The sequence below is a fragment of the Lontra canadensis genome, unplaced genomic scaffold (assembly GCF_010015895.1).
Source record: "Lontra canadensis isolate GAN:19392208 unplaced genomic scaffold, GSC_riverotter_1.0 scaffold9, whole genome shotgun sequence".
Lineage (NCBI taxonomy): Eukaryota > Metazoa > Chordata > Mammalia > Carnivora > Mustelidae > Lontra > Lontra canadensis.
The window spans coordinates 37,791,759-37,803,898 of NW_022631003.1; the positions used below are offsets into that span (position 1 = coordinate 37,791,759).

The 12,140-nt window shown below is 32.8% G+C and overlaps 1 protein-coding gene across 1 annotated transcript in view; it reads right to left on the reverse strand.

Moving 5' to 3' along the window:
• Positions 1-9,915: 9,915 nt before the first annotated feature.
• SYT10 (synaptotagmin 10) overlaps positions 9,916-12,140 on the reverse strand; it is a 71,405-nt gene continuing 69,180 nt past the window's right edge. Inside the window, exon 7 of the mRNA XM_032855340.1 lies at positions 9,916-10,403. Coding sequence (XP_032711231.1) covers positions 10,332-10,403 — 72 coding nt within the window. The 3' untranslated portion in view covers positions 9,916-10,331. The remainder of the gene's footprint in view (positions 10,404-12,140) is intronic.

The window sequence follows — 12,140 nt, forward strand, 5'->3', positions numbered from 1 at the left end:
ACCTAAGCTGAAACCAAGAGTCAGACAATCCAATGAGCCATCCAGGAGCCCCTGGTAATTCTATTTTTAATATTTAAGGAAACTTCATATTGTTGTCCATAGTAGCTGTCCCAATTTACATTCCCACAAGTGGTGCTGGAGAGTTCCCTTTTCTCCACATCCTTGCCAACACTTGTTATTTCTTATCTTTTTGATAATAGCCATTCTAACAGTGTGAGGTGTTATCTCATTGTGGTTTTGATTTGCATTTGCATGATGATGGTGTGTTGAGCATCTTTACATCTGTCTGTTGGTTATTTTAATGTCTTATTGGGAAAAATGTCTGTTCAGTTCCTCTGCCCAATTTCTAATGAGATTGTTTGCTTTATTGCTATTGAGTCAGATGAGTTCTTTATATATTTTGGATATTAACCCCTTATCAGATTTATGACTTGCAAATATTTTCTCTCAATCAGTAGGTTACCTTTTCATTTTGCTGATGGTTTTCTTGGCTGCGCAGAAGTTTTTAGTTAGTGTAGCCCCATTTATTTATTTTTGCTTTTGGTATCAAATTAGTAAATGTAATATGATTTATTGGTCTTTTAAAAATAAACAAATATGTCAGGCATATTTGGTGCCTTAAGAAGCCATTTTCTGTCTTTAAAAAATTTATACTCTACAATAGAATTTTGAAAGTTATTGAAATTTAATGCCATTTGAAGTTGAATTTACTATGTGGACTCCATTTTTCCCTATGAATAACCATTCTTACAAGTGTAGTTATTAAATAAATAGTTCCATTGTCCCCACAATCTAGTATGTCCTCTCTGTCACATACCTCCTTTCCATATCTACTTGACATGTTTTTGCTCCATTTGTTTCACCGATTTGTCTAACTTTGCACTATTGTGACACTGTTTTAATCACTATAGCTTCAGAATAAGCCATGATATTTTTAGAGTAAGTCTCACCTCTTCCTCCTTCTATTTCAGTAATAGGGCTGTTCATAGACCTTTACTTTTCTAAACACTTTTACATCAAGTTCTATTAAAATAAAATGAAAAACCTCATTTGGGTTCTGATTAGAGTGGCTTTGAAACTTTGAGTTGCTTTTCAATTTGGCAGGAATTTAAATCTTTCCATTTTTAAGACATTCTGTAATTGCCTTGGGCTATTTCTAAGAAACTAGAAAGTCTTAACCAAGTGTGCTTACCCCAAGGTCACAAAGATATCCTGCTTGGTGTTTCAGAAGGTTTATAGGCTTAAGATTTATAATTAGGTTTGATATGCCTGAAATTAACTCTTATGTAGGATATAAAGTAGGTTTTCAAATTATTATTTTTAAACTAAATTTCCAGTTGTTCCAATACCATTCTTCTCCCCTTTAAGATTCATTTAGGGTTTTTGTGTAAGGATATGGGATGTACAGAGATGCATTTTCTAGAGGTAGCACTGGGCAGTAGAGAGTAGAATAGTAGTACTCTGGGCAATACTACTACTGGCAGTAGTACTGGCAGTACACGGGGCAGTAGTAGAGATTCTATGAGAATCTGGAGATTTTAAAAATAATTAGCGATATTAATAAAACTCAGAAAAGAGATTTCATGGCTTGAACTAGAATAGTGGCAATGGAAAATTAATTTTAAAATGATATATGATTAGCAGGATTTTATAGGACCTGAGCTTATGTAACATGCTCCTTCTCTTCCCTTCTTTGCCCTTTTCTGTAATGTCAGGATCAATTTGGTATCTACTCCCTTCTTTTTAGCAACTTTGTCTGCTTGTACACCCAGCTTATGGTTCTTAAAAATATTTATCCCATCCATAGACATTAGGCATTAATGATAAGAATAATGTCAGTGGCAAAACCCAGAACCTACTATTTGCATAATTGTTTGCACATTATAAAAATGAAATACACTTTGATAGATCAGGCAGACAAAATTGATCTCAATTTATAGATGTGTAAAGTAGAAGTCAGTGAAATTTATATATCCTTCATCTTGGTGATTTACCTACAGAGGCAAAAAAAGCCATAAGTTCTCCTTTGTTTCATAGCATGTTTAGTGTTGTTTTCTACTGAAAAAGCATCAGCTAATAAATTATGTATGCAGTTTGAGGGCCAAAGACCTAGATCTGAGGCCCAGTCCCATGATCTACTACATGACCTTGAGCTTTCATCTAACCTCTATCTATCACAAACACCATCTCTGTGAAATGGAAGTGATAAAACTCACATGCTTTGTGGTAAGGACCAAGAAACAGCACATGCAAAAAAAAGAAAAAAAGAAAGAGCATACATGAAAAAAATTCTTAAATTGCATAAATATTAGTTTTTGTATTTCACGACATGTAGAGAATAAAAACCCAGACTTTGGAATTGTTTAACTATTTATTCAAAACTGTGCTCTACCATTAAGTATTATGCATATCTGCTTAATTGATCTGAACCTCAATTTCTCTATTTAAAAATGGTCATAATAACACTTTACAGGGATTTTGTATTGGTGCATAATACATGAGCTGTATGTTTCAGGTAAGATGCCAGTTTAAAACAAAACAAAACAAAAAAACTGTCCTTTAATTCTTGACCCTAGCCTTCAGTTACAGCTTCTGGTTGAGGTAACTGTAGCTTTTAGTACTGCTGCTCCGTTGTTGTTCACTCATTTAAGTTGGTTAGATTTGTGTCATCCTGGAGGCACCATTTACATAGACTACAGTGTGATCAGTACTCTAAGGAACTGTGCAGTGTTGTGGCCTGTTTGTGTTTTGCGTTCTCAGTATGATTCTCACATGTTAGTTCCTCTATGTTCTGGTTTGATTTCCCATCTCTGACTCAGATGTAGCCTTCCATTTAAGAGAAAATATTCAGTCTTATTTGTTCTGAAATTTAAAAAAAAAAATTGCTCATGAAAATGCATACCAGCTAACAATTAAATTCACCAAGTGCATTCATAGTGGGAATTAATTCTGTTCACATAATTTATAGTCCTATTTGGAACTTTAAATGATTTTTACCATTTGGAGGAAAAGTGGGTTAAAAAAACAGAAACTGTCAAGTATCTTATTTGAGGTTACTCTTCAGATTTTTGGTTTTATTCTCTGTAGACATTAATGGATATATATTTCTATTGTATTGTTTATAAGAGTGGATAGAATCAAAACTGTTCAAATCTTCCACACAAAGGAATTTTAAATAGCTTATCCATGAATTGGATGCTTTCAGATTCTGTCAGACACTTTGGTTGTAACAGCCCAAATTGTCAAGATAACAACTCATGCTTTTTAAGAGATGATAACTTCTGATTGCACTTTGCTTTATATTTCTCACATATATTTTTCAATGTATACGTTTCATCATATATATTATGTAAGTTGCCTATAAGATCATAACCTAATTATTATACCTCTGGTTAGCAGAATGGAGCTATGGCTAAGATGTGATCCTATGAAGATCTGTATACATTTAAAAAAATGGGATAACAACCTCTAAAAATAAGTAAGGAATAAATGTTTGTAGAAGAATGGGAAAAGTCTTAAACAATGAAATCCAAAATTAATCAGTACATATGAAAACTGACCAATTCCACTAGGAAAAAAAGAAATAAAAATCAAAACATTGAAAAGATATCATCTTTGTCATGTTCAAATTGGCAGAGATTGGAATAATAATAACACTACCAAGTAATGATTAGGGTACTTAGAATATTGTTAGTGGAAGTGTAAATTTTAAATCAGTGTGGATAGAAATATAAACAATTGTTGAGGAGATACTTGGAATTACTAACAAAAAAAAAATCTTTAAAGAAGCAACTTGGATTTCATTTAGGTGCTGCACACTTTTTGGGTGTAGAAACTTCAAAGTAAGTCCAGACAGATCAGACCACTACCTCTTTATCCTGCATTGTATCCAGGGGCATACATTTATTTACTTTCTTCTTCTTATGAGCTGTTTGTTTGTTTGTTTAAAGTGATGACTCTAGTATAGAGTATGTGCTTTATCAGTGATCATGATTTCCTTTGAGTCACATGCCATGTTGACCACCCAAGACTAGTTGCAACACCAATGTTCCTTATGAAAATCTTTTTGAAAATCTGAGGAAAAAGAGAAGCAAATGAATAAAATAACTGGTATACTCCAGCTATAGGATCATTTGCTATTTATAGGGACTTTTTTAGATGAAACAAATGTAGCTAATATGTGTAGGTAGTACTTACCTCTTTAACACTTGATTAATAAATGTTTCATTACTCCTCAATGGAGATAATCCAGGACTTTAAATTAATAGTTTTGTGAAAAAACAGTGTGTATTAAGTGAGATTTTTAAGATACATTCAGTTGCTCCTGATAGTTAATTATTGATAAATGTATCACACCGCTCTCTAATGAGTGGCGAAAACAATGACTACTGGAGTAAAAGCAATGCAGAGGCCTCAAAATTAAATCTTAAAAGGTATTTTCTTCAAAGACAAACATAATTTATAACCGCTTTATTTATTTTTCAAAATACATATGAAACAGTAAAATTATATTTCAAGTGCTTTTCCATTTTCTTTTACAAAAGTTATCATAAACTGTACACTTCATAACAGCTTTGAGGTTTCATTGTTATGTAATTCATCTGAACCTGACAAATATGTTCCCACACATTCTAAAGAAGACATTGTAAAAATACTGAAATGTATAACATCTTTTAAATGTGGTTGCAAAACATTTGTTCTAAGTAATACAATTATATGCGGTCAAGTTTCACAAATGGCTGGTTACAATGTACAAAAACCTGAAACACGAATTTCAAAAGATTTTAAAATTTCTCCTCTATACTACGGAAGTTAAAGATACTGATTTGAACAATGGCTACGTAGTACATCACAAATCAGTTAAAAAGTCACCTTATGAACAATACTGAAGGATACCCAAAAAGATCAAATACGATGGATCTAAATTATTCAATATCATGTATGAATGAAAAATTTTTGTGTTTTCTGGCTGTTTAGCATAATTGGCGAGTATCTTGAAGTATTCGTTAGTTGAATCATCACATTTACAATGTGAGGCAGCTCTTTTCTATTTTGACCTCTTGATTCTTCATTTTAAAAGGTCTCTCTTCAATGTGTTCTATGACTTATGCGTATATATCTGATGAACCCCATTACTTCTCTCATTTGGAAAGGTCAACAGAAAGTCAACGCAAATGACATGAACTTGGGTTGGATTTTTTTTTTATAAAAAAACTATAAATGTAAATGTTTTGTATATTAAAGTTGGTTCACCTGCTTCTTTCTAATACAGTGATAGAATTTATGAAGCTATTCATACTGGAGATTACTGTCTTTTAAATGGAAAGCTTAAAGGGTCTTTTTAAGTAAAAAAAAAAAGTAAAACCCACAAAATGATCTATATAGAGTAGATACAAATATTACAAATAGAGTAAGTCATGCAATTTTTATAGAGACCGATTCTGTGGCTAGCTTGACCATAGCCTTAGAGATTACAGTGTTTTTGTTGTTGTTGCTTTTGGTTCACAAACTTTATTCTACAGCAAAATCATTGCCAAACACTCTCTGTATTGATGTTCAGACTGGGAAACAAAACAAAACAAAACAAAAACAGCTTTGAAATAGATAACAAAAACAAAAATCCAATGCATTAACTGTCCAACATTGAGACTTATTTCTCTTAACAATTTTTCATTCATTTCTACATTATACCTCATTACACATTAAATTGTTTTTAAGGGAAGAAAAATATGAAATTGAATAATTGAAATACACCACCCTGTACAGTAAATAAAGATTCTGTGCACAGCAGATGTACATCACAACAAAATTTCTGAAGAAAATGACCTATTTTTAACCCTTTCATAAGACCAGGCATAGTTTGCTCTTTGGAAAGGGTTCTCATGACCCAGGTGAGCTCAGAAGATATTACTGGAGATGAAAACATTTCCATATAAATACTATCTGTATCTCTAAATCTGTCAACAGCAAGTCATTTCCAGTGTTTGAGTGTAGATAAAAATAGAATTATTCTGATGAATACCACCTCGTAGGACTGTATTTAAGTCATTTCAAGTATAAGGAAGTCTATCTTTTCTCATAAACACCTACTATTGTTTCGGTCACCATTTCTAGTATTTAAAATGTTTGCATTCAATAAATCCCTAAACCTTACCTTAGCCCTTAATTTAGCTCTGTCTTTTTAAGTTTCTAGAGCATGATATTTTCATGCCATCAAATTCGACACTGGTTACCCACTTCCCTGATGAACAGGGTGAAAACAAAAACACCTTTTTACTTTGATGAGAAAACACTTGAACTGAATATTAATTTACTGCCACTGTTCAAATACACATCTTTTTGGTTAACTGTTAATGGTGAATGACAGGTATTACCAATGCATCTTTTATTAAGTTACCATTTACTCTAACATAAAATTGAGTAAATATAGTAAAAGTCTTTTAATGAAATAGGAAATTCTTACCTTAAAGAGCATCACCTAGTAATACATCGGAAACAGAATTTTGATTAATCAGCTGTTTCCCATGTAAGATATAAACTCACTAATTTCTTTTAAAGAATGAGTCTTAGTAGGTTCAGATGAATAGTATCCTGAGCCATGTCACTGAGGAACTATTAAAATTCTGTGTCATGAGTTTTTTAAAGCAGTATTAGAAGATTTACTTTCACTAAAAGTTGAAGGTACAAAGGAGATTTCGATTTTGCCTTCATAATCTTTATTTCCATGTGCTTTAAAGTCTGTGTTTATGTAGATTTTCACTTTAAATTATTTTACTTTTCATGCTTTTGCATCATCTCTTACTGGCAGCAATACATTTTTAGCCTAAAAGCTATAGAAGTTTAGATCAATTAAAGTGTATCAGAACAGCCAGAGCTACTTCAAGAACAAGTTGTGAAGAAAACAGATCTCCACATTTTCTTTAGATTTAGTAGAGGTTGAAAGACTTTAACTCTTTATCAATAATATTTTGTTGTTGTTGTTGTTGTTGTTTTGTTTCAGTTATCAAGTAATTAAATTGCCTGGTAATAATCAAAACTAAGGTGGCAAGAAATAATCAGATGGAACTGCATTCCAGGAAAATATATCTACTTAGATAACATCAAGTACTATTTTAAAGAGGTATAGAAATGACTATGTGTTCAAAGTTGAGATTTTGTGTACTTTTATTATTAATAGCTTTTGGCTCTTTTGAGAATTCATTCTGAACTGTTATATTCAGTTTTATGAATAGCAAAAGTTGAGAAGGGAATGAAAGTTTGGCTTTTTCATTTTTAAAGCAATTAATTTTTAAGTTAAAGTCTTATGAGATTGACAGCTCTTTATTGAGTCTGCAAAATTTTAAAATAATAAACATTATAGGAGAATAAACACAGGTGGAAATGCTAATTAAATATCACAATCAAATAGATTCAAATATATTTGCTTTTATCTAAAACCTGAGTCAGTTATTGATCAGTAGTGATCTCCCTGCAGTAACTAGAACACACATACACACTCCTCAAAACTGCATAATAAAGTGGATGCTTGGCTTTGCATTCCCATCTCTAGTTCCCCGGCATAGTCCTAAAGATATTTTTTATTGAACTGTGCCTATATTAATATCGTGAGATTTTACATGTGAAACAATGTACCAGAAACAGGGCTAGCCTAACAAAGAAAATTAAAACCATCAAGAAACTTATTATTAAGAAACCACTGTTAAAAAAAAAAAAAAAAAGCATCCGTTCAGATTTTTCTGAGAAGATTGTACACTCCTCAAACATTAGTGTACTCTTCATTATTCAATTACCTCATTCCCCTGATTACTTACCGAATCAGGTAAAATACACAAATAAATAAGAAGCCCAAAAAGAACATTAGTATTTTTACATAATGAATCAACCCTTGCTCCCTTTCCCTAGACTTCAGTTTGACCAGTCACTGAATAGTCCCTGAAATTAGGTGTTCATTATGTGAAATTAAAAACATTCCATCTTTAGTCACACACAGGAGGATAAAATAGGTTTGCATGGATGTGTCTGTGTAGCGTGAGGGTGTGTTGTATTGAAAATGGTAGTATCCATGAAATACATGTATATTTACATGAACTGTCCTCTGAAATGATCACACTTTATGGAGGAGGATACATCTCCCTCATGCGTCGAATGAGATAGTTGTGGTTGTTCTTAATCTCTCTCACAGGGTTAACAAATATTGGGCATGATAAGTTTATTCTAAGCCCTAGGAAACAGTTTTTAAAAATTACCTTAAAAACATATTTGTATTTTAATCTATAATCCCCACAGTAAAGTCTCCTGTTTGGCTGGTTGATTGTGTTTTTTCATCACAAACATTGGCTTTTTCTCCATAGGAGGCAAAGAAAAGCAAGAGCTTCTAAGAATGCATACAAAGTCCTTAAAATATGTTTTCAGATGAAAATAATTATTATGCTTGGGAAATATAGTTGCTAATTAATAGCAAGCTGCAGCTATATCTACTAATAAAATATCTGTCTGCAAAAATGTCATTTTATTAAGAGTATAACTTGTCCTCCCATTTGACAATTTTTATTTCCTAGTAAAACAATGAATTCCAAAATGGTAGTGTCATCTTCAGTCATTCTGTCTATAGCGAATGGTTCTTTTAGGCTTCATAAGGTAAACAGGTGTTTCAAACAGGTTCCTTCTATTATTTTCTATCAGCTAATGCTAGCTAGAAATACTTGTTTTTACTAGGATGATACAGGCATTCTTGAAAAATTTTATGGAATAGTGTTTGCTTTTAAAATATTAATATGTAAAATATTTACATGTTAATTAACAGTAATGCAATCATATGACAGATGCCACAAACAAAATTTCACAGCTCTTAAAATTTTTTTAGTATTTAGAAATGAGATATTTTACTAAAATCAGAATTTTATAACTGCTGATAAAATTTTCTCATTCTGATGGCTATGTTTTTATAGTCTAAGTACAGATTTTCTTGGTTTTTTTTTTTTTGTTCTTTTAACCTCTTATCTAGGGATAATCTTGAAATATGCAGTATCCACAGTATATATCTCAAAAATAAAATAGGGTCATTCAATATGGATATCTTCTGATAGGGCCCAGAAGTGAGACAATAAAAAGCTGACCTGATTTAAATGAAAGTCCTGTCATGTAAAAACATTTGCATAGTTTTTACAACTCCTGGCCTGATCCTTGATCCTTTCATAAAAGGACTATGGGTCTGGGCCTTTAGAATTATTTTTATTTTTATTAAATGTGGAAGTTATGTTATTTATGGTATATTTATATAATTTTCTGAAAAATAACTCCTCCTGTCTTTAGGAAATACCCAATTCTAGTGACTAGTTTCTGATTGGGTTTTAAAGTCACCATTACTATTTACAATCTAGTTGACAATGAGCACAGGCATTTATTGTACCTTTGGTGTCTGTTAGTATGTTCTATCAGAAATACAGGATCTATGTGATAGTTTCATGTCACAAAATATATATGTCACAGTACTCGAGAACCTTACAAACACTTAAAAAAATGAACAATTTCTGATTCTATTCATTAGGAATACTAATGCTACATAAGTATCAGTTAAATAGTTCAACAGATGTTTGAACTAACGTAACATTAAGAAGTATAAAATGGTAGCCCAAATGGTTCAACCTTCATTTTCCAGCTACTAAATATTACTTCTTAAATTTAATTCAAAATTGTTCTTTGAATTATAGCATTGTTTATATGTTTTAAAGAATGAGCTTGAAAGACAGTTTTGTGAGTTTAGCAGAGCCAAACCTCACTAAGGACGTAATTTGCTGAAAATGAAAGAGTATGTTATCAGATAAATAACATGAATTTGATTGTGCAAGCATTTAATGCTGTGTAAGCGAAGTTCAGAACTTCCATTAAAGTTTACACGGAACCATCTGCACAACTAGAGATTAACACCGTTGTAACAAAATCCAAAACCATACATACATGACATGTGCTACTTGATACAATAGCAGCATAAACTATATTTAATTTAGGTAAGTACAGATTTCTTTTAAAAGAATGTATTTCTTTACTTATGCAAAGAATTGCAACTTATGAAAACATTCTTTGTGCTAATAGGCATATGACGTGAAGAATAAAATGCCTTATGCAAATAAGGAGTATTTGTACTCAAGTAAAATATATCAAGATGTCCAAAGTTAATGAACAGCCAAAAAAAGTAAATGAAAAATCATATGTCAAATTTGTTCATTATCAAGATATATTTTAAGTGAGGAAATCAAACCTTCCACTCTTTTTCTGATCTGATGAGCACAGGGTCCTTGTTCCTTATTATAATGGTCTTTATTCTGGAGGCATTACGGTGTGGAAGGTGGTTTGGGAGACGGACATGATCCTTGACTATCAAAACTGGTTGCTCGCCCAGGTAACTGAAAGACAATAATTTCATAATGCATAATCTCGTGCAAAAAAATAATACAGTGGGTAGTCGCTGCTACCTTTTAGTAGTGCATATTCACCCATGAGATGCTAGTCTCTGAAGAGAAGATATCCATAATTCCCCTTGCCCCCTAGAACTCACCGTCTCGGGCAACATGATGGGGCACAGACATCTCATGGAGATGTAGGCAGAGTATGATACACAGTGGCATGCGGAGCAACACTGTACACACAACTATTCATGACTGCAGACTCATTTCACATTTATGATAGGCTTTTAGTTCTTACTGTCAAATTAGATGGTTTGTGGTAGTGGGGGGTGACTGCTAGGTAAGAACAAGAAGGCTCAAGGCGTAGGAGACTGCATTGTACTTGTTCTAAGGCGAGAGAGGATTTTTATAGGGGCAACTAATGAGACCAGAGGAACTGACTCTGGGTAATGGGAGCTATGAGTGTTGAAGAATAATTTCTCATGGCCCTTAAATATTACATGTATTTAAAAAGTTCAATTACAATAGGATAAACTTTTGACTAGGTAGAAGTAACCAAATTTTCTAAATAATGCTTTAGTCTCTGCCCCACCAACTTACCCAGTTTTCAAATAATTGTTCCTTTCTCATTTTAATCCCTTCTCTGGCAATAAAACATATAATTATACACTCACCACTTTCCCAAAATGTAAAATCCAGCCAGTTCTTAGGTCTCTAGTCCATATGTTCTGTTTGACCAATGAAAGTAGGTGCAGGAGTTGGAAAAAAGGAGCTACTTGCTGGAGAAAGTACATTTACATAGTCTTTTAGTCCCATTTGTCCTCTGATACTCAGCTGCTAGAAAAATATCTGGGATCTTCTTCTGATGCCCATATTGTAGCGTGTTCTTCCTGTGTATCCTACAGTGACTGAAAAGTGTTCACATGTCCTGAGACACAAACACATGCCTATTCCAGAGCTTCCCTTCACCAAATAAATGCATAGCTGCTTATGAAACAGTCATAAGTAATTATAATATACCTTGTACCAGCCCTGTCTTTTCATTAATGAAAAATTCTTGCTCACATTGTTTCTTTTCTCCTTACATAATTCCTGTGAAGTCTGTACGGGCATGCTTTTCTATTTTCATTAAATATGGAGAAATGCAGCTGTAGACAGAACAAGTGATCTGCTCAGGATTAGACAGCCAGAGGAGTAAGGATTAGATCCCACATCACTTTTCAGTGTGGTTCTCTGCCCAACAAACTTTACTCTTATGTCTAGAATCTTAGAATTAATATTCGCTTTTCCAACTTTAAATGAAAGTAAGTTAAGAAGCAGGAAAAGGATAGTGATTGTATAATAAGAAGTAGCATATACTTTATACTTTATACAATACACACTGTTGACATGAAACCCAGCTTCCCAAGATTTGCTGAATACACTTGTTTGTACTTCTGATGCACTCTAGGGGAGAGTGCTGTGTGAATGTGAATTTATGTTTGTGTTTGTGTGTCTTCTTTGATTTACATTAAATGAAGTGTGATAAAGATTCAGGACATTAATATACCTGAGCAGATCTCTTATCCATAGAACAGCTTGCCTCTGTTGCCTGCGCATGCAGTGTTCATACAGTGTTCATCAAAATTTCCCTATAATGTCCTGGGTAACACAGCCAAGGTCACTTTTGTGACTAAGCTGAAGAGAACCTGGTCCCACTGACATTTAGTTAATTGCACTGTGCTGCCTCTCCCATTT